We start from the raw sequence: 27,785 nt of genomic DNA, 5'->3' as shown, positions 1-27,785 counted from the left end.
TATCTCCTTCTCGGAGTTTAAGACAATTATAGGAACATTTTCATAGCTGATTCCAGCACCATAACTGGGGGGGGGGGGCGGGGGGGATGGCCATGGAAGCAGCCTTGGGTGCCAACTTGAGGGGGGTGAAAAATAGCTGCCACCAGAACTAATGCTTGACTATGTTGCTGCTGCTGGCAGTCAGCACTGACCTGTTACGCCTCTGGCTGATCTATTTCTGGGCAGCAGGGCAATCCAATCGTTTCACCCCCACACCACGTGCCCAAACCAAGCTTTTTGCAAAGCACTGACTATATGCCCAGATGTGTGTATCCAGCCCTCTATACCCTATCAAGTGACCTCAGATATAACATGCATACCAGAGAGTCCATTGGGAGGGGGAGAGCGTGAGAACTGATTCTTAAGTAACTGATTGTGAGGGGGGACAAAACTGTTCAATAGGAAGCCACGTGCCTTTATGGAGAGGGGGGAGAGAAAGAAGGAAAGAAAAAGGGAAGGGACTGAACCTTGAGAAGGTCTTGGCTCTCCGAAACGTGGCTTTCATTGGTGCTGGGCCCACTTCCTTTCAGGAGGGGGCAGACAGAAGTCATCCAAGTCCTCTGCTTTGTTGCTGCTCATGTTGATACTGATCCCTCGATTCCTGCCCATTGTTGTGGCTAAGGCTGAGACATCTCAATTTTTTTTTTTTTAATTGAAAGCAGCTTACAGGCCTACTTCAGTCACCATAAAGCAGCAGAAAATGGCACAAGGCCATTTTTTTCCTTTACTGGTCACCTTAAAAGACCCAGCCTGGCACATTACAACCCCCCTTGTTAAGACATCAGCTGCTCCTCTCATGTGCGTTACCAGACTATCACTTGGGCAGGTGCTTCTCCTATAGCTCATGTGAGGCCAATCTGTATAGCTCCTCATTCCCACCACAAAAGGGACTATTTTTCTCAGTTCATGTGCCATAGGTTTATGGAGTGCATATAAAGGATAAAATCAATGTGTAAACTGTGGTCCTACATGGCCAAAGGTACTCACTGCAGAGAGCTGAGCAGAAACTAGGATTCCCTTTGAAAGATGAAATAGTTTGCATAAATAAGGTAGGAGGGTAGAAAGAATGGACCAGAAAGCACCTAGAGATAGCTCTTTTCCATCCCCAAAGCTGACCTTTGTTAAACATAAAAAGTACCTTGTGATCTTAAATATTCTCAGGAGTCGGACACATCGCAACACTGAGATGCCCAGTGGTGGCATTATCTTGGTCTCCACCAGAATTGTTTCCAGGATTCCTCCACAAACAATAAAGCAGTCAAAGCGGTTGAAGAGAGACACAAAGTAGGCCTGGAGACCAAGGCTGTACATCTTCAGCAGCATCTCTGCCGTGAAAAGAGCTAGCAGCACCTTATTGGCAGTATCTCATAAAAAGACAAAGGAATAATAAGTAAAATTTAATCAGAAGGCCACAAGCACCATCACCACCACCCACCACCAGCATAAAAAAGCTGGAGTCAAAGTAAAGAGAGAGAGGAATTATATCAGTATTTAGCCAAAGAAGTGAGCCTCTAAGTCTGGGCAATTCATGCATGAAAATGTTTTGAACAGATGCCCGTTTATCAACCACAGCACTTCCCACATGCATGTATTACACAGCTGCACCACCTCTGTGACAGCGACTGTATTTTCTAAAGCACAACCTCCTGTTACACTTGTCATCTTCAGATGTACAGGATATAGTATTGGCTGCTGTAATATCTCCTGATCCTTAATTCAGCCTTTCAGCTGACCTCACCGCATTGAGGATTCAGCTGCTTAAATTTTAGACAAAGAGGAACTTTACAAATCATTGTTCCTTCCTTACCTGCCTTGTAACTAGAACGTATCACAAATGCTATTCAAGTGATGACCTAGAGAAATTGAGCCCTTTAGTAAACAAGAGCAGCACATACAAATACAATGTAAGCTCCTGACATGGTGACTTAGACAGGACCTACAGAACATGTAGCTAGTACACAGCTGGGCCCTAAGTATTCTCTCAAGACTCCTTGTGCAATCATGTATGCACTTGTATTCACTTGTCTAAAATCCTCCACAAATGAAGGATTGTATTTTTGCTTGCATTTGAAGGATGGGACTTCTACTAATAGGCCACAAGATGTTAATGTATCTTTTTGTTTTCCTTCTCTGTAGGCTTGCTCATTACTGACTATTTGGACAGCAAGTGGAACCACATGCCTCATCTTACCTTGGACCTCAGTGAGCCAGTTCGACTGCTGGTAGTGTTCAGAGGCAATGGTGAGAGTGTTGAGGAACACAAGGAAAATCACCAGCCAATAGAAAACATTGGACTTGACAGCAGCTCGACACTTTCTCCTGCAGAACCGGTTCCACCGGCGCCAGTACCGGCTTGAAAAGAGAGAAAGAAAAAGTGATTAAAAATGGGGATTAGGAAGAAAGTCCCTCAGTTAAACCCTTCACTTTTCATTCAGCCATATCACAGATCCCCAAGTGGTGGGAGAATAGGACTTTCATGTTCATTCTGGGAGAGTGTCTCCATTGGTACTCACTTGAATTGATAGGTAGTGCAAGGAGGAGCACAACTATCTGAACAAAACAAGGTCCTAAAAAAATCTGCAGTCATTCTTTCTGGCCAATAAGCCTTGGTGAGAAGAGAGATGTGCTGACTATGATTATTAGGCCTACACTTCCACTAACTAGAGATTTATTTTAGCCCTTGCTTAACTGTTTCCAAAGAAACAGTTCTTTTTCTTTTATTTAAAACTGTTAATCTTATACTGGGCCTGATTCAGTGGCCGCTGAAGTCATCAGAAAGAACTTAATTTCCTGTAGTGGACTGACCTCAAATCAGGGTCTAGAAGAAGTGTTGTGTGCTTCTGATGTTCAGCAAAGTCAATGGGAATTTCATGCATTTAGCACTTACCAGGATTGGGTCCAACATGAGCAAACAAAACTTAGGGGATCTCAGCATCTCTGCCTTCCACCAGGAGGTAAGGATACATTTGATATTAAACAGGACCCCTTTAAAATTTGCCTTCCACTGATTCTGAGGGTAATTACTAACCACAGAAGATATTTAAAGCTAATTATACACCTCCTACTCTTCAAAATTTAACTTGCTTAGCAACCAGTTTCCAGGCAACACTTGCCACTGTATAATAAATCTAATAGTTTTATATAGATATAATATATATAGATACACACACAACACTTCATGACAAAGTGGGAGGGAAACTTTCTGTGGCTACTCCTGTCTTGTTCCCTGATCAGTAACAGGTAGTGACCATGCTGTAGGTCACAGTTCTGTGTCTGATCACAATAGGACCAGATGATGTGACTCCTCCAGGATGGCTTGAGAATCTTAAATCAAAATTTTATCATGTTTTTAAATCTAAGTCTTTGTTAGTCAGGTAAGCTAGAAGGACATTTAGTCCCTGTGGCACTGGTATTTAACTTGGTTTTGCATGTGTTACAGTAGAAGAAAATGATGTTCTTTTTAAAACATTTTGAGGAAATTATTGTAACACTTGAATGATAGTTATTTTTGACTCATCATAAGTGAATCTGTAAGATTCAGGGAGAATTCATGACATGAATTTAATTTCCCATTTTCTTCCCATTCAAAATGTGTGAATGAATACATACATATATATATGCTGGTTCATGCATGTGCAAGTATACATGCACATATACATATGTATGAATTTTTATGCTTTCCTGTGTGCATACATACGTCTGCCTACATATACAGTATATATCTATTCTTGTATGTATGTCTATATTTGCACATGTCCATATTTAGTATATACATGTGGTAATAAAATAAGACCATGCACATTTCTATTCATATGTTATATATATGATATAAGATATATATATATGTTGAGGAAAACAACAGTTTTCCTGGGCCAGATAATGCCAAATCCAAGGCACTTCTTAAAGTGCTTTAATGGTGGACTTTGAATTAAAAGACATGAGGACTGTGTTGAACACATGAGAGAGAAATTGACTGGAAACCTCTCTCAGACATTTTCACATGAGCAAGTATTTAACTATGCTGGAGTCAGTTCTTCCAGTGGAAAAGTGTATATGGGCAGCCTGGGTGTGCCACACCTTTTTAAAAGCTAATAAATTAACTGAGAATCAAATATCTTGCAGAAAAGCTCCACAGCTCCTGTTACTAAAGGAAACATATTCCAGCTGTTTCTATTGAAGGGACACTGCCAAATTCAATGCAGAAACCCAGTCGCTTAAGAGATTTACAATTAGAACACATCTATAAAGCGTGCTGTGAAAAATCAGACCTTACACTCACCTTTTAGTGGGTTGAGTATCTGTAGATTATCTAACTAATCTTTTATAATTTTATGATTTAAAATGTGCATTTACCAAGAAGTCAAGGACTAACTCAATACCTTAGCAAATAAGACATTTTAAGCACTCTTTCCAATCCTTGCTCCTTGTTTTCACCCTAATATTCAGAAATATGGCTACATATTTTGGCTTAAAGTATATCAAATTTGTGAGTATGTCCTAGAGCAGTGGTTCTCAACCAGGGTGTCATGACAGCCCGGAGTGCTGAGAGATCCTTTTAAGGGTGCTGCACAAGATTAGCACTGTTAAGTATGCAAACACCTGTATGATTCACAAGATAAACCCAGAGGAATCCTTAATGTCAAAAACATTATGACCTGTTGTGGACTTTCTGAGCTCTTTGCAACACAAGAATTGATTTTTTTTTTTTTTTAATAGTCATTAAATGAGTGAAAGCTAAAAACTGGCATTTTCGGACAGGTGCCTGGAATCTAACAAGGGGCGCCTTGGATCTAGGATGGTTGAGAGACGCTGTTCTAGAGCCATTGGTGTACTGTGGTGACAGGGATGGATAGTTTGATAAAGGTCAAATGCAAAACCAGTAAGGGTGGGAGAAAAACATAAAGCTGAGTTTTACTCACCTAAACTTAGATTTAGAGATCCGATGCCTGGAAAAAAATAGTTATTGTCAATGTCACAAAGCCAACTTCAAACTAGATCTTCACAAGACAAGCAATGGAAAGAAACAGGTATAAGGACAATGGATTCCCTGTGGATACCAGTCTTCCCCTAGAAAACTGGAACTCAGTCCAGGTACATGGGTTCCCCTGACAGCTAAATTGTGCTTTGTCATTAGTAAGATAGTGGGGTGAGAGTAGGTTCCAAGTGGTTGACAGAATCCCAAATTTTACAACATTAACAAAACTGTGCTTCTGATCTGTAAAGTGTTATTGTGATGCTATGAATCACTAGAAACCTGCCTTCAGATGTGACCATCCGCTTTTTTCCAAATGTGATCATTCTCTGTATCCTACTTTCATATGAAATTTATGATTGAAAAATATTTATGTACACACACACTTTGCCTTTACCTGCCAGCTTCTACCTGGGGATCAAAAAGTAGTCCTCCAAAGTGGGCGATTCATTTTCTTTACCTTGCAGCTGAGGCACAGGATGGTTATGACCAACTTTAAAAAAATTGGGCACCTACAGCCACACTTAGCTTCTTGAAGCACTCTGATTTAAAAGGGGGCTGAGCACCTATAGTTTCTGTTGACTGAAGTAGGATTCATGAATGCTCAGCATCCCTGAAAATCAGGCCATTCTCAAGCTAGCTTTAGATTTAAGGGCATGGCTATACATCTAGAGGACTGTACTGACTAACATTAGTTACTGCTCTGCTCTGCACATGCTCTTCTGTCGTAGACTTCACTTCCCCCTCTACACATTATTAATGAGATGAAGCCACACAACTGCTTTATCACTGAGGTTTGCCAGGTCCTCATCCTGTGTGCATGGGTATGCTGAACACCTGAGGAGGTGGTCAGCAGTCTGTGGAGCAACACCACACTCACATATTGAACTGTCCTTTAAGCCAATCTTACACAGTGTGGCATTAAAGTTTCCAGCTTCAGAGGAAATCCTGTTTAGTTTAAATTCATAAGTTGCAGGGAAGCTCTCCCCTACCCCAGGGGTCTTCAAGAGGAGGTTAGATAGGCATCTAGCTGGGGTCTTCTAAATCCAGCACTCTTTCCTGCCTACACAGGGTGTCGGACTTGATGATCTATTGAGGTCCCTTCTGACCCTAACATCTATGAATCTAGGTGGGTAGGGTGTTGGGCTGCTTATGAAACACCTGAGATGAGAATAAATCTCATCCCACTTTTTGTGGTGGTGTTCAAGTGCCCATAGGACACATGCTGTCTCCCTGAAATGATGTTGTAGAGACACTGGGTACTGTTTTGAGGTGTAGCCTCAAAACACAGACTGGCACACATGCAGACCAGATGTGCTACACTTCATGGCCGTGCTTCCAGTAGGACAGCTTTGTCCCTGTTGTGGAGAAACCTGTTGCTGATACCTAATCAGCAATGGATCTGTTTTCTTATGGAGAATGAACTTGAGAAGGAGGAACATTTCCTCAGAAGATAGCTGAAATAAAGAAAAATCCTTTGTACTGAATACATCTCTCCTGCTGCGTCACATGCAGTCAGTCTACCAGGCTGTAGAGTGGTTAAGAATATGGGACTGCAGCACAGATACCCTTGATAAAAAAACGGAAAGAGCAAATCACCTAAACATAGTAATAAATTATGCTATTGGAGACAATGTGAGCTATAAAGTAGACAGGATAGTTAGGCACCTACAGAACATACCCTTAAAAATATGATTTTTCTAAATGCTATGATTGTTTTGAAAAGCCATCACTCCAGACCATACAGTGTTTAATGAGTGTTCATCTTTAAACCAAATCTGAATTAATGAATGTACAGCAGGAGACAGAGGAGCAAGGCACAGATCAGAGATGAATGAAAAGAGGAAGAAAGCAGCAGGTGAGATAAATACATAGAAAAAGAGAAATGCAGAGGTCATTTATAGGGTAGAGCAGGGAATAACAAGAGAGGGGAATGGAGAAGAAAGGAGTCAAGATGGAAGGTGAAAGAGAGGAAGTTTAAAGTCCCCGGGTGACCTCACTGGCTGAATGTGAGTGTCACTTCTGCTCCACGCTAAGGGAGCGGTGTGGCATTTAAGGAACCTTTTATTTATTTAAGCAAAACAGATGCGACAGTTGTTGTAGTCATCAAGCATGTGATAATTATATCTCTGGAGCATTAGGAACTGCAGCCAAGTGCCTTGACTGCTTCGACAGGCTAGCTACTAACCTTCTCCCTTCTTCTGTTGCCTGACTGCTAAAGCAGAAGGCATTATCACATGCGCATGTGCTCTCTCTCTCTAGATATATAGATAGATCTCTCTCACAGGACAGGAAGGAAGAAGATATTTATATTTAAAGCAGAAGAAAAGAGTGAAATGGGAATCATGAAAACATAAATTGTACAATATAACTAATTCTGAAAACATGACATACCACAGATCAGCTAGTCTGGGACACACCTCACCAATGACCTTGATTACAAGAACACCTTGGCTTTTGGAGCCACGGTTATACATGAGAATGCTATTATGTCTATTTTTATTGCTGCCAACAGACCATATTTTGGCCCCCTTATATAGCCCTTTTGCGCTGCTCCAAAATTACACTTGCCTGAGGCTCAGGATGGACAAGATTCAGTGATGAGTTTAAGTCCTGATATCTTGTAACCCTGTTACGTTAGCAGCTTTATGCCTCTGGAAGAGAGAGCATCCCAATGTGACACACGGCTCTTGCTTCTACCTCTAGAAGGTCTTGAGAAATTGGATATTAGAATCATGACATTGGAACAGATAGGAAAACTTTTAGAGCATTGTAAGATGTCTTTACCACTCTCTCTGAGGGCTGCACATTTGGAACTGTGATAATTAACTCACTTAACTTTACAGAAGAAAGGACACAAAAATTGTTCTCTGCTTTTTTCCCCTCTCAGTTCCTTAAAATTTTCCTAAAATATTGTTTTTACAGATAAATGGCATATACAGAGAGGACGGTAGAATTTAAAGCATTTCTCAGTATGAGTTTCAGAATGACTCAGATAGGGTGAGATATCCCAAAAATCTTCATACCCCAGGCTATCATGTATACCATATGAGAGAAACCAAATATTGCGAAAACTAGATAACTCTTATATGAAAACTATACAGAAAATAATCTATTGCACTGAGATTCAGAGAAAATTATCACACCAATAAAATTGTATTTATATCAGAACAGAAATCCTGGGAACACTTCACAGGCCTCCAGGGTTGCAAGGTTACCCATGATACCAATCAATGTTCTCAATATATATTTGTTACCATAAAGTAACCAGGCAATTATTTGGCACCTCAGCCTTAACTGTTTTAAACAGTATAACCTCTCCAGTTCTTATCTTCCTGATGACTTACAAATGCCCAGGGACAACACTAAAAGCTCTCAGCATATCAGAGACACAAATATCCACTTATTTTGCCTCTAGGATACAAAGCTTTAAGGATATGGATTATGATCAAGGATCTGCATTATGTACATCTCCCAGCTTTTAATTCTCGACCTTCTGGCATGACACCGACTGTATGCCGCTATAGTGTCGATCAGTGGTGCAGTCAAAAATCTTGTGGGCAACAGTTTTCCCTGATTAGTTAATACAAGGCTGTCCAACTTCTGAACAGCTGGGGGCCGCATACATTGTGGACTGGAGACACAAATCCACATGCCATGGGGGCTGCCTCCCTCAAGCCCCTGCCAAACACACAGCCCAGCTGCACCATGTGCACAGATCTTCTTTCTAGCCATAAATGCTGTACGGGCAGCCTGATTCTCCCCTGCTATGCACACAGCATCCCCACCCCACCTCCCAGTGCTGCACTTCATACAGGCAACCCACCTACAGCACGCAGCATGGGCAGCTTGACTCCTTTCTCTGCTGAGCACACAGCATGTGCAACCCAGCAACATTCCCTGCTGTGCATGCAACACAGGCAACAGTGCAACCCCACCTCCAGAAGCAGGGGAAGAAACTAGAAGCCAGAAGAGGGAGGGGGAGACCAGAGACTCTAGCCATTGCCACAAGAGCAATGGGTAAAGAGGAAGCCAGGTGGAAGCCCAGGGACCATGTGTTAACCCCTCGTGGGCTGCATGCCACCAGTTGGATAGCCCCGGGCTAATATAACGTTCTATTAATATTCCACTCTTGTTTTCAGTCAGGTTTTGGAATACGTGAGATTAGAGCTGACCAGTATGGATCCCATCTTAGACCTTTTATGGGACTAGCACATGCTGTAGAATAGGGCACTCTGGGAGTGCTAGTCAGTTTTAGAAATGCATTCAGCAGTAAATCTACCTTAAAAAGTTAGACTGTCTTCTGCTCTTTGATGCTGTATTGAGATTTCTATTGAAGGTACTAGACTAAATCAATTACACTCTGTACAACCCCATTACCCTAGCGGAACTGCACAGGTGCATGCAATGACCGTATCTGGCCCTTTGTGGATTTGTGTATTAATTAAAAGCTTCCAGGAAAGTGGGACACAGTATTAGTAACAAGAGGACAGTTAACCTTGCTTCAAATATACATTCAGCTACTATCATGACTCTACCGTGACTTGTTGAGATTACCTTCACTTGGCAACAGCCATCCAACTTCTGATGGCAACAGGGAGCTGAAGCAGTGCCTGGAGGCTAATGTTTTTCCCCCTTTATCTTTCTCTCCCTTGTAGTATTGCTCTGGCTCCAGGGGAATCAAATAGCACCATAACCAGTCTGATACCATTCTCAACTGAGTGGCAGCTGCTGGTCTACAGAGGTAAGAACTGGAAGAACATCCCAGTGAAAACTGAATCTGTCCTGCTGAAACCTTAATGTGGTTTGCTACTTGAGGGGTTTTATCAGGCTCAGAAACCAAGATAAAATTTTAGAATTGAATGGATAATCCAGCTTTTTCTGTGGCCAGTCACAGAATTTTAAATATGAAGGTAATTTTCCTCCACAAAAGCAGCCTGCTGTCCTTTAAACACTCACTTCATGAGATGCTGGGTTCTGGCAGTGGATACTAAGGGTCAAGTCTGTCTTATAGGGAGAGTGTCACATGAAGTTGAGGCACATGGATCATGCCTGTGCACTGGACTCAAGAGTGCCTTTCTGAACTTTTGGCAGACATTTGCTAGTATAGCTCCTGATGTGGAGGGAACAAGAGGCAGAAGCAGAGGCCCTTCCCATTAGGGCTGTGTGAAGCTTCGGGTGCTGATTCGATTTGGAGGAGATTCGGCTCAATTTGGTGGCCGAATCTCCAAATCTGAATTGAATCAGGGGACCAATAAAAAGGTCTGAATTGATTCGAAGCTCTCCAAATAGATTCGGAAAAGATTTGGGGAGCTTTGAAGATTCAGGTAGTCCCCACCCACTGCAGCAGGGAGCTGGAGCTGGACTCGGAGCTGGTAAGTAGGGGGCGGGGGAAGGGAGGCTAGAGGAGGGGGGAGGGGACCATGGGGGGGACCCCTGCCAGTCTCTCTGCCCTGCCTGTTCCCCTAGCCACCCAACCCCCGCTCGCTCCCCCAGCCCCACCCATGGCTGCTTCACCCGACCCCAGCTCCTGGTCCTTAAAAAAAAAAAAAAAAAGCCCCCACTTACTCAGTGCTGCCTGGCAGGGAGGGGCCAATCCCCACTGCCCCCCACAGCATGGGGGGTGCTGTCACAAGCTCCCTGACCTCCCTCCACTTCCCCAACCCTCCCCCCCCATGGCTTTCCTGCCCATCCCAGCTCTGGCTCTTTACGAAACCCCTCCCCCCTAAAACCCCGCACTCACCGGCTCCTGCAGTGGCTTTGGAGGGTGCAGAGCCCCTCTCCAGCACGGGGCAGTGGGAATCGCGCCCCTGCAGGCAGGAACTGGTGAGTGTGGGTTTCTTTTGTTTTTTATTTTCTTAAAGGGCCGGAGCTGGGGCGGGTGGGGTAGCCATTGCCGGGGCTGGGAGAGCGGGTGACGGATGGGGCCTGTGCGATTCGGAGATCTGGTTGATTCGGCAGCAGCCAAATCGATTCAGGACAGTGATTCGAATCACCAAATTGAATCACTGTCCCCTGAATTGGCTGAATCTGAAGCAAATACTAGCTGCTTTGCACAGGCCTACTTTCCACATCTTATTTGCTTGTCAAATCTGAAACAGCAGGAGAAGCAACAAAGGGCAAACCTGCAAATGACTGTCTCTTCCCTCTTCTCCACAGACTTCAATGGTGACTGTTCCAAGAGACACACAGGAATATTTCTGCCAGTCAGAAAAGCACAAGAAAAGTGCCAAGGGAAATACACTGACAGATCAACTGCAGCAAAGCATTTTCATTATCTCTTTCTTTGCTTTCAAATGCTTCAACCTTCTACTGTGGCCTCATGGAATGAATGTCAGCCAGGATTGTTCTATAGATAATCCACTCATAGAAACACAAGCATTTTGCAGAACTACAGGTGTAGCTGCCCAAGCTGGAGGGCTGTATTTCTTTCAGCCTAATTTTCTGAGCCCAAAAGGTTAATATTATTTTAGGGTTACTTCCTGACCTCATTAATTGGAGACTTGAAATGCTGTAAGAACATGGGGTCCGAATTAAAATAATCTCTGTAGGGATACATATATTTTCCTAATAAAAATGCAGCGTTTCATAACAGCGAGAAATTACCTTTAGGAAGTCTTGGAACTAAGACTGTCTTATAAACAGAAACCAAATTCTCATAAGAGAGGGCTTAGCTTATTGTTTATTTGCTGTAGAGAATAATGAGAAACATATTTCAGCATGCCTTGTTGTAATAGTTTAGCCACAACTGTGATGGGTAGAGGTCTGTTTAGGGCTGCAACTTCCAAATGTTGTCCTTCACAATAGGACTGTTGTGTTATCATTACAGTGCAGATGTCATTACAGTTCAAGGTAATATAGTGACACTGATGATTTTGTGTTAGCCCTGCAGAAGTTTTGAGATGCTTTTTAATATCTTTTAGAACCCTAGACAGACCTATCAACTTTAGGCTTGTCCCTAAAATCTGATGAGGATAAAAACCAATCTGGCCATCCTGAGCCAAACCCATACCTAATATAATTCCACTGAAGCCAGTGATGTTATACCAAGGAAGAATTTACCCCTGGTTTTTGTTCAATTGGTTTTGGTTTGATAAACTGGATTTGATGCACAATAAGCAAATATAGAAGCCCATGCTGAACTCTTTGTGAAGCTTTTGTTGGCTCCAAGGTTGCCATCACTCTAAACAGTACAGTAAACAAAGGTACTTGCCTTGAGGTTAGATACCATGAATATGAAGATTTCTTTGGAGGGTGATTCTGCAATAGAGAACTGCTTGCACTTGAGAGGCGGTCTTTGGATCTAGCACAGAACATGTCTCCATGACTTCAAGCAAGGCTGTCAGGAGATCTCTCCATTTGCAAAAGAAATGCTTGGAATGGTTTTTGTAAGCAGCTATTTCTATCATTCACAGATCAAGCCTGTCAAGGTTCTACAGCTTTGCATAAAAACAAAAAGACCCGCCAGGAATTCTAAGTCATCCTTAACAAAACTGCTTTACCTTTCAATCTCTCCTGGGCATTTTTTTCCTCCTGTCACTAGGAAATTCTGATGCTGAGGGAAACTTCTCACCATGACAGGGTTAAATGCCCTTCAGCCTATTGCTACTAAGAAAAAAAGACACCTTTGACTTGAAATTTCCCTGTTCCTCCTGCCACAGCCAGTCACAGTTTGCCTAATATGATCTCTGTCATTTGGGTAAAAAATATGCTTGTAACAAAACAACAGAGATGCATGGTTGCTGAGAGACTATACCAGATGTGTGGAAATGAAATTGTGTCTAAAATATGATATTAAACTCAACAAAGTAATGAAAACCTCAGCTAACTCTTTCACTTGTAAATACAAAATTCACTGGAAAGAGGAATTCACGAGGTGTCGCTTAAAAGCATAGCTTTGATCCTCTAGGCTAGAGACAGACATTCAAAGAAACTTGAATTGATTCAATTTTTGCAGGTTAGTCAAACCTGGCTGGGCAGACCTGGTTTGAAACCAGACAGACATTCTCTCTGAACTGAGGAAATTCAGGCACATGCCTGCAGTGACTCAGGCTATAAGGTGGAGGGCGCTAGAGCAGCCCTCCCTTCCCTTTTACAGGGAGTTGAGCTGAGGGGGAGGTGGCCAGGCCCCAGTAGGACTCTCTCATTAGGGAGGTCAGCCTACACAATCCCAGGCTTTTCCCCTCTGGCTGCTCAAGGGGTGGGAGTGTAGCCAGCCCCCAACCCCGGGCTACCACTTTGAGGCAAGGCAGGGTGGGAAAGGGGGTGCAGTACATGCATCTGTTGATGATACAGAGCTTTTCAATCTCCCTCCCTGCTTTCTCATGCTGTCTGCAGCAAACTGACAGGCAAGCAAGCCATCTGGGGGCTGATAGTGATAAGGGTCTTTATCACCCGATTAGCAAGACAATGGCCTCTTTCCATTACTTCAAACTACTTAAATAGCTGACCAGCTCACCTGTTGATTAGCTCCAAACATCCCTAAGCAGTCACTGTTCTGTCTGCCTGCCCCAGTGAAATTGGAGAGAGAGAGACACGCAGACACATCTTGGCATTAGTTAGCATACCACATGCCTAGGGTCCGTGGAGCTGGGGTCCATGCTGTGGGAGATGGGAGAGTAAGAGATGGGAGGAGGGGATTTCCTGCTTGAGCAGTGAGGTGGGGTAGGGTGGGGGAAGCCAGGCAGACCCTGCTGTGTTTGCAGTCTCTGCTGGAGCCCTACACAGTGTACCACATGCTGGCTATGGTCCATGCTGTGGCAGAGAGGAGGAAGAGATCCCTGCTTAAGCAGTAACTAGTGAGGGGAAGCGGGGCATGGAGAAGCCAGCAGACCCTGCTGTGCCTGCAAGTCTGCCAGAGCTCTGGCCAGGGAGCAGAGGGGTCAGCGTTGCTGTGAAGCAGAAACCCCCACCCAGTCCAGAGTGCATGCTGGGATGCTGAGGGACTCTGATTTAACTTAAACCAGCAAGGGGTCTGGGACAGACATTGCATAAACTGGTTTGACCCACATCAGTTAAGTATGATACTACATTCAACCAGGTTTATCTCAAACTAGTTTCAGCCATTTTCAAGCTGGTTTATGTGCACTGAACAACTGTTCTGTTTCAGGTATAAACCAGTTCCTGATCACGTAAACTGGTTTATGTGTAATGTCTGTCCCTAGCCCTACTGGAGTAAGTGGGCACACGTCATCTGAACCACTTGAGTAGGCCCTTAGCACCAGAAGAAGAACTCATTTGACAAGGGTCAACCTTCTTCACACAGGATTTAACCTTATATTTCAGAAAAATATGAGATAATCACTACTCTTCTATTATCAGTACAAATTTTGGAAGTCCTTACTTCAGTTCCCCTCAGGGAAATCTCATTTAAATTAATAGGCCAAATCCTGAAATTGTTACTTAACTTTTCATATGACTCAGCAGATGTTTTGTCTTACATGAGTTTGAAGAGAGAGTCAATGAGAACTTCAGCATTTGGCACATTTTTAACAATCTGAACTTCAGCTTTCCTGGCTTCTCTGCCTGAGAGATTGCTGTTAGGGCTGCGTGAAATTTCGGCAGCCGTTTTGTTTTGGAGGTGTTCTGGCCATTTCAGCACCTGAAACACTGAATCCAAATTGAAACGGGAAGCTCAGAAACATCTCCAAAATGAAATGGGGCATCTGAAATGTTTCACAACATTTCAGCGTTTCGGAGATGGGCCTGCAGGGAGACAGCTGTATGCTGCTGCCCTACCACGTGACTTGGCTCCGCAGGGAGCAGAGATCTGCGCCAGGGTCTCCTTGCTGCTGCTGCCCACCCTGCGCAGTCCTGGATCTCTGCTCCCTACAGAGCTAGGTTGCACGGCAGGGCAGTGCTGATCCCTGCAGTGTGACTTGGCTCTGCAGGTTGCAGAGATCCGTGCCAGGGTCTCCTTGCTGCCACTGCTCACCCTGTGCAGCCCTGGATCTCTCTTCCCTGTGGAGCCAGGTCGCACAGCAGGGACCAGCAGGCTTGCTTGCTGCTCTGTGCTGCTTCCCTGCCCCACGACTCAGCGTGACAGGGATCAGAGATCTGCGCAGGGCTCTCCTTGCCTGCATGGAGGGCAGCGGCCCTCCCCTTACTCCGGATGAGCCACCCATGGCCCTGTCCTGCTCCCTGCTGGGGCCCTGCAGCCTCTGGCTTCAAGGCCCACCCGGTTGGGTAGGGCTGTGTGAAGCCTGCCTTGCAGCCCGTTCGAAACAGATTTGGAGGATTTGGCCAAAATGAAACAGGACGGTGATCCAAAACACCGAAACGAATCACTGTCCTCTGAAACAGCCGAAACTGAATTGAAACACAGCCGTTTCACACAGCCCTAATTGCTGTCAATAGCATGTTAAACTAGAGATGGGCCCATGCCACAAAACTGCAGATACAGATCTGAACTAATCTAAAGTCAAAGACTTTTCAGTTCCAGGGTTTTGGATTGCGCTCATAATGGGAATGACTGGGAAAGTGCTGCTGTCAGCCTAGATTTAGATGTGAATTTCAAACCCACTTGCTTCTCATGTTGGTGTTATGAAGCATCACCCATCTCTGTGGTGCCAGGAATTGTCTGAATGAGTCCTGAGACAGATCTATCTTCCTTTTCTCTGAGATGTAGGTGTTTTTGGGGAGAGGGGAAAAGGGGGTATAAAGCCTCTTTCCATAAAAAAATATAATCTCTGATTCTCTACTACTTTTGATCTACTCATATGCAGTGGAGAGTACTAGCTGCAGGCTGTAATCCACAGCTGACCATTTCCAGTGGAACTTAAAACAGCAGCAGGCCTATTCTAATTCCTATCAGAGGTGTATGGTCCACATTAGTGGAAGATAAGAAAATTTCCACTGCTAGAAGTGTTTCCAGGTAGGGAAGCAGTACAAGCGTTCAGTCTGCAACTGTCCCCTCTTCCCTGCTCCTTGGACCTTCCTGATACTGGGGTGATTCAATCTGGGAAATGTACTGGCAATTCTCCCAGAGAAACTGAAAGCCTGTGCATGGCCTAAGATAGCACCATGTTTTGAAAGACAGAATGAAGAAGAAAAGATCTTTCCTTGTAGTAAGTATCTGAGTGGCAGCAGCTAGGGAGACAAGCCTACTTATTGTTTCATTTCCTGTGCATGGAGTACAGGCTCTACTTTTGCTGTTGCCTAGTAAGTGGAAGAAACTGCTTTTACCATATTTATTTCATATAAAGCACACTATAATTTCCAGCAGCTGGTTTTTGGAAAAATGCTGGGTTGTATGCAGAAAAATATGGTATATAGGCCATAAAGTGCTTTAGGATCCTTTGGGATATAAGTCACTTGTAATATTTGTCTATAAATTTAACTTTATAGATGCAGTTGTCATTTTTATTAGCATTGTACTATTGTAGCATCTAGGAACTCCATTGCGTTAGACATTGCACAGACAAAAACAAAAAGCCAATCTGTGCCCAAAGAACTTGCAATCTAAACATAACACAAGAGACAACAAGTGGGCCACAGCAGACAGCTGGAGTCAGCACAAGGAAACAATGTCTCATGAGATTTGTGAGCTATGTAATGATACAGTTCAATTTAAGAAAAGCAAAGGGCATATACAATATACCCTGGCACACAAGATCATTTACTACAGATAGTGACAACTCTTGACTGGTATTACTGAGCCAAATTTTGCTTTTACAACACAGATTACAGGAACCTTGGGGCATGCTTATGCCTTTGAATTCTTCATTGTGCAGGGGAATATGCAGACTGGAGTACTGCATATTCCCTACCTTTACAGGGTAGTTCCAGGCAGTGACACACTCCTTGAGTCTGCAATGTGACCCACTTTTGCATAAACTATTTGGGAGCGACAAAGAAGACTCCTTTTGCCTGCCCCTGTCCTAACTGCTCCCACATAAGAACCTGCTACACCACAGCACAAGATATCTAAATGCCTTGCATAATACAGCCTACTACATTTTGTATTGTGTCCAAATCCTTTATATGGGCCATTAAAGAAAAAACACACATTTGTCCTGCCTAAGGTATTTCTATATTATTGTAGCATCCTGCCTAGAACTGGAAAGGAGTAGCATAGAAGAGGGCAGCCAATGCCATCATTAACATTTTTATAATAGGAAAACCCATACAATGTGCAGTAATCAGAATATGATGAGTAGGACAAATCCATTAATCCTGACAAAAGCCCTGTGCACAGATTTGAAAACATACCCAGAATTCTGAAACAGAATCCATCATTTTTAAGGAGACAGGGATTTTGATACTTAGGGCCTGATCCTCCAGCTCTTGATGCCAAGAGGAATGCTGATGTGAAGAAAGCATACAGAATTGGGATCAGGTATCTCAATCCCTTACCCATTTTATTAATAATGCCTGAATATTTTAAACCTGAATAAATTATTAAAATCAAAATGGCTTTATATTATATGTAATGCTTGCTGTTTGCTTTGCACTTTGCTCTTTTAATTAAAAAAGATTAGTCAGTCTCACTCTTTGGTTTCCATGCATTAGAGCGATGTTATTCTATCTGAGTATCCATCATTAAAGGAGAATGTTTAATTAAGAAAACGATTTTCATCAACAATTTGTTTACAGATTTTACAGCAACAGCTCTCTCTATGCTGGATTAGATTTTGATTTTTTTGCGCATTATGTATTTTCAAAATCCCTCCTTTGGGATTCAGATTCAGTCTGAATTTACCTGCTATGACCAGTGTCAGAATCTGACCCATTAGAGTTCATAATCAACTTTCCATTTATTTTCTCCTTTAAAGAATCCTAAGTTTGCACTTAAGATGCAGGGCCTTAACCTTTGAAATGAATCCTGCCCGTAGGAGGAGCAATATATGTTTGGACTGTAAATGTACTCACGCCAGCCTTGCACCACAGTTTTCTCCTTCAATGTCAGCTCCAGCCACATTGTCTGTGTTTACAGACTCCGTCTCACTTGTAGGCATGCTCACTATGATGGACAAAGAAAAGAGAAGAAAAAAGAAAGTGTTGACAATCAGATAAAAACCCTCTATTAGTAAATTATGACACTAGAGGAACCAGCTTAGCAAAAGGACTCTGAGTAGCAGGATATAAGCCTTAGGTAGTTTGCTGAATGAAGAGTTCAGACTAAGCAGGGGTAGTCAGGACCCTTTAGACACGAATCCCCAAATCAAATAAAAAATGGGTAAGAGCAGCTGCTCTCTTCCCTTCTGTAAATTGGCTCTTTGAAACCTTATAAACAGGTTCAGTGGAAACTGAAGGGAAAATTCAGCAAAACCAGCAAAGGAATTTTCACTGAATTCAGTGGAACATTAAAAAAAAAGCAGTCTTACACTTGTGCAGGTATACATTAAATACATGAACGTTGGTGTTGTGCTAGGTTGAAGGCTCATGGAAAATACCAAATTGATGACGCTTCAGACCAAAGTCTTCTACTTATCCTAAAGGAACATCCAGCATAAGCAGCAGAGATGCAGGCCTCCCCGATATACCCCACTCAATGTGCCTCAGCCTTACAGGAACAGGAAAAGCCCCACGCTGAAGACAGAGTAGTTTGGTCTCTACAGCCCATTTAAAGTTAAATGCTTCTGATGCTACTAACAAAGAGGCTAATAAGAAATGACTGTTTGTGTGAATACTGCCTACCTAAGAGTCAGACTGAGTCCACTAATTGATTTTATGAATGCCACTGAACAGCCATTAGTTGATAACAACCTTACACCTGCATCTACCCAATCTGGATTTGAATAAGTGATCAACTTCATTGCTTTTATTTACCCCCTGAACCTTTTATTCCTTCTTCAGTTTCTACTCCCTCCAAGTTCCTCCCTGCTTGTCCCTTCCTTGAGGAGTTACAATAAAACTCCTTAGCATCTGATTGTCTGAGATCAGATGCGATATAAAAGAGCCTCATTAAATGTGCCTTTCCTTCTTTCCTGCCCTGAGTGCACAGAATGAATCTGAAGACAAAGAAATGACTCTTGAAGCTCAACACATATGAGGTGGACAGGTGTCCAGCTTTCAGAACAGTAACAGCTAGATAGCTAGACATATCAGATGGAAAGGCACCTAATGGGCTCTCACAACATGCTTTATGTTAATAAGAGTATATATTTTATTGTTGCTATCAGAGAAAGTGCTTAATTAACATCTGAGGACAAGTATGCTTTGCTTTTCAGCTGGGCAGTCGCCCAATGGGTGATATGACCAGGCCTTCTTTATGCACCTGGAGAAATATCTGAGGACCCTTCCAAATACAACCTGCATTTTTGCTTCATAAGAATTATAACAGAGATGCCTCCTAAACTGTAGAATTTTCCCTTTATCCCAACCCAATTATCTCAAGCATCTATATGGTATTTCTGAGCATTGCACCACCAAATGCACTGTATCTTTCTATTATACAGGTGCTCCTAGCTTATGTCTTTGGAGAGACAACTTAAGAAGAGAAGGGGATTCATATTATGATGCATAACAAATAGGCATCTAAACTGCAAAAGAAACCAACACACATGGTTAACATTTTTTTTTTCATACAGACTGACCACTCCAGGAAAACAAAACATTGATATTTGGCATGTAAATCAGTTATGAGGCGAAGCACTATCAAAATGTATTTGAGCTTGATTGCAAATGGAAAACAGTTCTGAAGACATTAGCAGGAGGTTGATTTGCAAGAGGGCTTATTACCTCAAACACAAGAACAGGATGCTGTGCAAGCAAATGGAAAGAGCAAGATACACACATGCATAAATATACACAGATACAATATATATAGATATATCTATATATATACACACACACACACACACACACACAGATACTATAGATATATATCATGCATATGTGTGTGTGTGTGTGTATCTATAATATATCTATATATAGATAGAGATATATACATATAGATACACATGTGCGCACATACACACACACACACACACAAACATAGACACGTGCTATGGACACAGAACGCAGTTAAACATTACCATGGGTTTCTGTGGAGTGACTAAACCAAGCAAACTTCCCTTTCTTCTTATCAGGCAAGCCAGCTGAAGTGCTTCCTTTCACAGACAAGATGGTCAGTGTCAAGTACCAGGAACAAGACATCAATAGAGAACATGCAGCCAGTGACAGGCAAAAGAAAAAACAAGGAACTCAGCTTACACATATGACATCCACTTCTGTCTAAAAACTTCATCACGTGAATTAAAATACAGAATGAAGAACACAGGCATGTGGAAGTATGAAATACTGCAACATACACTGTCAGAGGATATTCCCCCCTTGCTTTCTGTTCTTTGTTATACCTGAAGCCTGGAAATGTCAAATTATTGAGTTAAAGTTGTGGACCACATTTTTGTCTTATTGAAGTAAAAGACAAAAGTCTAGTTTGTTGACTATTAACCTGGGGAAGTCAATTCGTTAAGTGAGGTGCCTTGCATAAGTAAGATGACTACAGTTGTTCCTGAGGCCTATAACCGTATTAAATGTGTTAGGGCTGAACCAGCCCAGGTTTGAATGCACATGCACTGAATTTCCTACTAACTGCTCACAGGAGTCCCTTCTGCATGGGCAATGATGTTGTTGAAAGTTCTTGCTGGATGGCATTGACTGCAATCCTGCTTTTTTTTTTTTCAATCTCTAGAAATTAATACTATTTATCAGCTAAAACCAGGGGTGTCAAACTTCAGTGCTTTTCCCAAATTGGAATAAGACTGATGACTCTTTTTTTCCACACCTCAGGTCCCATGGTTTCCACCTGAAGTTAAATTTAGCATTCACTCACTGCTGCTGATTTGAGGCCTTAAGCATCACTCTGCACTCCCTAACTCCTGTGCAGACTAGTGTAGGCAGGTCTGTCTGTCTTAAATTTGACTAGGCTGAAGCATCAGCTACCAGGGCTGGGAATATGGCCAAGGATCAGCATAGTCTGTTGCAACCCACTCAGTGGTTTATGGCATTTAGTACATTTTTTTCTTTTAAAACACAACATAGGTAGAAAATCTGAGGGGCAATAAACATTATAAAAGGGCAATAAATACTATAGAGACAGCAGAAGAGGAATCATGGCCTGGAGGCAGAAGTACAGGGGAGTCTGGAGACCGCACTGGAGTTCTAGGTCTGCTACAGAATCTCTGGGCAAATCACTTAACCTCTCGGTGCCTCAGTTTCCTCATCAGAGATCAAGGGGATAATCATATTCATGGACCTCAGGATGGTGCTGTAAGACTTCATTTATTCATGTTAGTAAAGCATCCTTGAAATGGAAGGTTCTGGTGAAGAACTAATTACTTTATCATATATTATTTTAGGAAATAATTCCACAGTGGGGTTCAGAGCACAATACTCCACTGCTGAGCCAGTGCCTAGCACACACTCAGCTGATGCTCCTACTCTGAAACACTAATCTCCCAAAATGAGCAGAGTGCCAAACTTGCTGCAACTAACAGAGCTTATTCTCTCCCTGCAGAAAGGAAGAGGTGGGGGGGGGGGGGGAGATGTAGATAGCACCTTAAAAAGGGTGTGAAAGGAGCAAAGCAGAGGTTGGGTGTTCTTATTTGACACTGTTCAAAGCGATGCAAACCTTGCTGCCCACACTTTGCCTCTAGATGAGAAAAGGTCTGAATTCTTGATAGCAAGGGTAATTAATCACTAGAATTTCTTGCAAAGGCTTGTGGTAGAGAACCCAGCATAAGGAATATTTAAATCAGCTAAGATGTGGTTTTAAATGTGCTAGTCTTGTTGAAACTAGAATTATTACTGGAAAGTCCTATTGCCCATTATATAGGAGGTCAGATCTTCCTGTAAGTAAGGACCTACCAAATTTGGGGCAGCTGTCCACTGATTTCATAGGCAGAACACAGGGTCTGGCAGCTATTTTGTAGGCAGAGAGTAGACAGCTCCCAACACCTTTGACTGGCTGCAAGGGCTGCCTGTCATTTGGCCCCACTTCTCACTGTTGATTGGAGAGAGGGGACATGACTGGCAGTCCTCACAGCCAATCAGTGGGGTGGGGGCAGCACCATCTTTCCATCAGCCCTTCCAGTGGTCAGAGACCCCCCTCTCTTTTTCCCTGCCCTGGTGGGCTGCTGGCTCCCTCTCTGCAGTCAGCATTTAATTTTCAGTAAGGTTTTTTTTCCCTATGGATTTTGATAGGAATTCCCTACCTATAAGATATTGGTCCCATGTGGTCTTAATAGTCTGTGTATCTGTGACTTAAAAATTAGAGTGGGGGTAAGAGGGTGGATGATATATTTTCCCCCTTGCTCATCTGCCTGGCTGGATCAGCCTTTGGACTAGTTTTTCACAGGTGGGACTCGGTGATTACTGGATTTTCTCAGCAGTGGGTCTTTATCTGCTTCTCAAATGCTGTTCCACATAGGCTCTACAGTATGCAGAGGGTACCAGCCCCCAGGCAGGCTCCCCACGCTCGAACTTACTGCAGCAGATGAAACTCCCACTCACCCCACCCTTCACACTGCAGGTGCTTTATCTCCCTAACACCTAATTTATGACGAGGCTAAAACCAAGAATAATCTCTTTACCTGGGTGCACTGAAGGAAGCTGCCTGCCTGTCATTTCAACAGGAAGTCAAGCAGCCAAGTGTTAACCTTACACAGATAAAATCTTGTATTCGAGATCGTGCATATACCCACTCCTCATAAATCAGCACCTTACCGGTAGCAGCAGTTTGTTAAAGGGGAAGGGCAGGTAAAACCAGCGCACAGTTCATTCCAGGCCCCTGCACTACAACCACTGCAAGCAGCAACAGGGACTGTCTGGGTAGTGAGCACTGGCAACCGGCAGGAGGCAAGTGGAACTCAGAAAGACCATGGCAAGGCAGAGTTGTTTTGACACCATGGATTCCTATTTGAAATCTTTGGATTTATCTTGTGAATCATGAACAGGTGTTTGCATGCTTAACAGTGCTAATATTGAGCAGCACCCCAGGACACTCTTAAAAGGATCTCATGACACCCTCAGGTGCCATGGCATTCTGGTTGAGAACCACTGCTCTACCACCACCTGCATGATAGGGATTTCCTATCCCACGCTCCTGTTCTGATGCACAATTATTTAGTATTTTGAGACGATCAGACAAAAGGCACAGGATATAGCAACTGTTTCTTATCTTATGCTGTTGAACCCTGGTGAAAGAAAGCTTCTCAACCAGTTGCCTGCCTATCTCTTTCAAAGTGAGCTGTACTTGTGGCCATCAGGCAGTGAGAGCAGCTGACATCATATGAAGAAGCAGAACCTAATCTTTTGTTTAGATGAGAGGAAGGATGCATCCCTACATCTGTGCTGTCCCAATTATCTACTTAATACCCTCTCAAATACTGTATATTTTGAAGTGAAAGTGAACGTCATGGAAACTTTTCCTCCCGCCCCCCCCCCCCCCCACCCATTTCCTGCTTCTTTCTTTTGTCATCTTTCCCCTTCCAGCCTATGCTTTCATTCACTCCTTTAGCAAGGGAGATATAAACCAAGTTCTACTTTGAGTTGTGAATGAAGATAATGAGCCAATGTTTCCACTGACTTCTGCAAAACAAGAATTTTGCCCCTAGTCAATAAAGCTTATCTTACACTAAAACCCAGCAGCCATGATGATTTCCAGTCACTTACTCCAGTTGCTATACCCAATGCCCTTTGTAGTTGCTTCTGTAGCATCTAGGGCTCACATTTTTTCTTCTGTAGCATGGACCACATTTTAATGCTGAGATTTTCTCAAGTCACCTAACCTCCCATTTATAATCACATAACCAGCATTCCTATAGCATCAAAACAAACACAAACTGTATTCAGTGGTTTGCAGGAAGGTAACATTGGAAAAGTATCTGATGTGTTCCTAGTTCCCTAACATGATTTACCAGGTAGAAATAAGGAGGAAGAGTCTGCCCTATTTAATAAGCCATTTCTCCATAGGCAGCAAGTAGTATAGGGACCCCAGCCCAAGAGCCTTTGGAACTCTCTTTTCTATGCCAAGGGCAACAAGCAGCAGTATATAATAGTTCTACTTCTGTGCCAATGTGTCCTTCCACCAATAAGATGAGGAAAATAAATGTGACTAAATTACTGTATAGGAGGTTACCTAGAGAAAAGCCAAGCATTCAAGAACAATACTATAAAGAATATATTTTTTCTTTAGGCTCTTAAGCTAAGTACAGACATTTGGGGGCATTAGGGGGAAGTTAAATTGATTCAAAATAGTTGCCCAATATAAGGCAAGTCAGGATGGGCAGGGGTGGGGATAGCTGGGGCAGGGGGATGGGGATCCAGCAGGCTAGAGGGAATTGGGGGTCTGCTGTGGCATGGGGGGCAGGCGTGACCTGTTGGTGAGGTGGAGGGGCAGATGTGACCCACAAGGGTTGGGAGGCAGGTACAACCTGAGGGTGGGGTAGGGGAGCAGGTGTCCCTCCCACTGAACTGATACCCCAATCCGTCCCGTCCTTCCCCCAACTGGGACTTACTTGCTTGGCTCTGGCAGCAGTGAATGCTGATAAAAGTGGCTGCTCCCTAAGTGGTTTTTGAGATGGGGATTGAGAGGGCTGGCTGGCTGGTCAGTGGGGGGGACAAGGGGCTTGTGGGGGCAAAAAATAGACCAGTTCAGAGGGAAGGGGGAGTACAAAGAGCAGCCCCAGGGCTGGGGCTAGTGGCTGGGTTTTCCCAGCCCCGTGGCTGTACAGGGGAAGTGGACAGAAGTTCCATGCACTGGTTTGACTAAATCAAATCATTTTGATACTACATAGATCCAGATTTACCTTAAATTTGGTTCTTCAAATTTTAGACACATGTGTGTGCATGGAACTTCTGTTCAGTTACAGGTTTAGACTGATTGCTGGTCACTGAGTGTAAGTGTAAGGTTGGCACTAGGTGAACTAAGTTTAAATCAGGTGGCCATTTAGAACCTGAGTTAACCTCTCCAAATATCTGTATTTTCAGAATTCACCATTTTCTCCCAGCTGAAAAACTTCATTATCACTACTCTCCATTGTATTTATAACACTTTCATCATCAGATTTCTAGGGAGGACCTAGCTACACTGCTCAGCTTCATTGTTATCATTATTAATGATAATGTCATTATATGGAACAGTTAAAGACTTCTGGTCACCCACAGTGACAGTTGAGGACCCAGGGAAGAGGACTGGGCAGTGGGTGGCATAATCATTTAAAAACGGACATACTGTGTTTATGCACAATGAAAAGATGCTATTTGCATTTTAAAATCAGGAGAAGAAATACAACAACTTACTGCTCACTTGGACAGTACATTTCAATCCCTGGTGATACTGAATGATATTGCCAAAATGCCTCTGAGTTCCTGCTGTGCACGGCCCTTTGGATAATGACATTCAGAAGGCAGGACATAGTCTTTGCTCTGTTAGTAGACATGCCACAAATGGAATACTGCCTGCAGTCATACAACAGCCAGGAGTGATCTTGTCAGAACTCATAAATTGGGCTTGGGCAGCACCTGAATGGAAAACCTCAAGGGAAAGCCCTGCTGCTGAAGGAAGCATTATAGAGATAGTTTTGATTGGATACGTTTTCTGAACCTGCTGTAAAATGCAAGTGAGTGATGTCAAGCACTTGGGGCAAGATCCTTGGCCTGATCAAATCCTTTTTGTCACCAGAGTAGCACAAAAGGGATGTAAAGTTCCTCTGCTTGTGCAGCATGGATTATTACCAGCTGAGGGAAATCCTGAGTGATAAAACCACTATAGCTGGTTCTGCTGCCATTCCCCTCCCAGCCACCCAGGTGTGGTGGGTATCCAGAATATGCTAGGCTCCAGAAATCTTAATTGATATAACAGCCCCTGGGGGTTGTTGTAAGCTTTTTCCATTTAGAGTGGTTCTGATAATCTTCTAAATTGTACTGGACCTGAACTGGGGTCTGACAGACTGAAGGGCTAGAGAAAGGACCAAATCAGATTACTTTGCTTCTCCTCTCCAGATTTATATCAGAAGAAGCTGGTATCACTCTAGCACTGGACAAGTGTCACGTCCACATCTGTGTTTCTTGTTCAACTGGTCTTCAATGGGGAAAGTAATTCTCTACTCATCTATATAAATCTCTTGAAGATCTATGGATGAAAAGCATTATAATAAGTGCGAAGTATTATTATTGATGCAAATACTTTCCAGGTGGGACTCAGCAAGAGTATTAAGCAACTCTGAAGAGCAAAGTAGTCCTGTGAATTTTCCAGCTGCGACTTAAAATTTATTTTCCCATCAAGCAAAACAAGAATAAATTGCAGTCTTCAGTATCCAGGCTGCCTCCTTAAACACAGTGTGCATCAAGTGAATGACTTCTTCATCTCTAGAAAGAACCCTGCTTCCCATGGTGCCTCTCATGCCCATCATTTTGTGAATGAATTTATAGGCAGCTGTCAGAATATCAATCAATCCATCTTTTTTTTTCCTGTGGAGAGCCCTCAGTTTAATTAATACATGAACACTGCTTAGCTTTCCTCCTATCATTGCATCTGTTTGTGGAAAGGCTGTACTCATTCATCTTACCAATTAATTTAAATGAGATACAGCTTTCATTTTGCTGCATGCATATAGTGTCCTGGGAACAATCAATGAGTATGTTCTTAGATACAAGGAATAGACAAAAGCCAAATTGCACAGAGGTAGGTGCTTGCTTTCCTCTAGATCTCCTTTTGTGCATCTCAGATGGCTGGGCAGGGTACAGGCAGGAAAGTGCACTAGCTATGAAATGTTAGTCTCTTAGGGCTTCTGTCCTCTAAAACAACACTTTATTGGTAGAATCTTAGTGGTTAAAGGCTCCTCAGACTATGACATTATGTGAGCAAGAGTCTCATGGCCACCTGACTGGGCTGTGATGGAATAAAAAAGTTTACAGACAGCATTCTGAAAGGGTGGTTTGGTTCAGTTAAATGATACATGTTTATCTAGGCAATCTCCAACTTCAACCACATCAGCAAATTCAGTGCTGAGATGAAAATTAACCCACAAAAAGACTACTGAAGGTAATTGTTTTTAATGATGAATGCCGATACTCCTTTTATTCATTAAACACATACTCTGCTTGGACACCTCTTTTTGTGACAGGATCTGAATTAAATGCATTATTCAGTCCCTACCCTTACCCTTGCCCTCCTCCACTTCAGAAATCTTCTATAATTTCTCATGAGGCTATTGGTTGCTGGAGAAAATATTTGTCTTTTCTGTAATCACCCCCCACCCTCCCCATGTTTTCATTGTTGAGAAATCACTGTGAAAAATTATATGGGAAGAGACAGAAACGGAGGTGGTGGTTTTTTTCTGAGACTAGCCTCCAGAGGTGAGGAACTAGAGCACTTAACCACTGGAAATCTGTGAAGTTGTGTAAGAAGCAGTAGACAAATGTGGAAAGCATACAAAATACACTGATGAGTCTAATGCAACAGGAACCAAAGAAAATGAAGGTTGGAAGGGACCTCAGGAGGTCATCTAGTCCAACCCCCTGCTCAAAGCAGGGCCAACAACAACTATCTCATCCCAGCCAAAGCTTTGTCTACCAGGGTCTTAAAAACCTTCAAGGATGGAGAGTCTACAGTTTCCCTGGGTAGCCTGTTCCAGTTCTTTACTACCCTCTGTGTAAGAAAGTTTTTCCTAATATCTAACCTAAGCTTCCCTTGCTGCAACTTGAAGCCATTGCTCCTTGTTCTGTCATCTCCTACCACTAAGAGCAGTCTAGCTCCATCTTCTTTGTAACCCCCTTCAGGTAGTTGAAGGCTGCTATTAAATTCCTTTTCAGTCTTCGGTTCTCT

At 43.0% G+C, this 27,785-nt stretch overlaps 1 protein-coding gene across 2 annotated transcripts in view; it reads right to left on the bottom strand.

The window, feature by feature from the left end:
* The window catches only part of CACNA1C (calcium voltage-gated channel subunit alpha1 C), a 774,332-nt gene that overhangs the window by 131,509 nt on the left and 615,038 nt on the right, over positions 1-27,785 (bottom strand). For both annotated transcript variants that reach the window (XM_059726516.1, XM_059726515.1), the window contains exons 10-13: positions 17,882-17,972; positions 4,959-4,985; positions 2,231-2,391; positions 1,178-1,403 (exon numbers count right to left, since the gene is read on the bottom strand). In XM_059726516.1, the coding sequence (XP_059582499.1) occupies positions 1,178-1,403; positions 2,231-2,391; positions 4,959-4,985; positions 17,882-17,972 (505 nt within the window). The remainder of the gene's footprint in view (positions 1-1,177; positions 1,404-2,230; positions 2,392-4,958; positions 4,986-17,881; positions 17,973-27,785) is intronic.

The sequence above is a fragment of the Alligator mississippiensis genome, chromosome 4, assembly GCF_030867095.1.
Source record: "Alligator mississippiensis isolate rAllMis1 chromosome 4, rAllMis1, whole genome shotgun sequence".
Taxonomy (NCBI): domain Eukaryota; kingdom Metazoa; phylum Chordata; order Crocodylia; family Alligatoridae; genus Alligator; species Alligator mississippiensis.
This window is presented reverse-complemented; position numbering and strand designations above follow the sequence as displayed.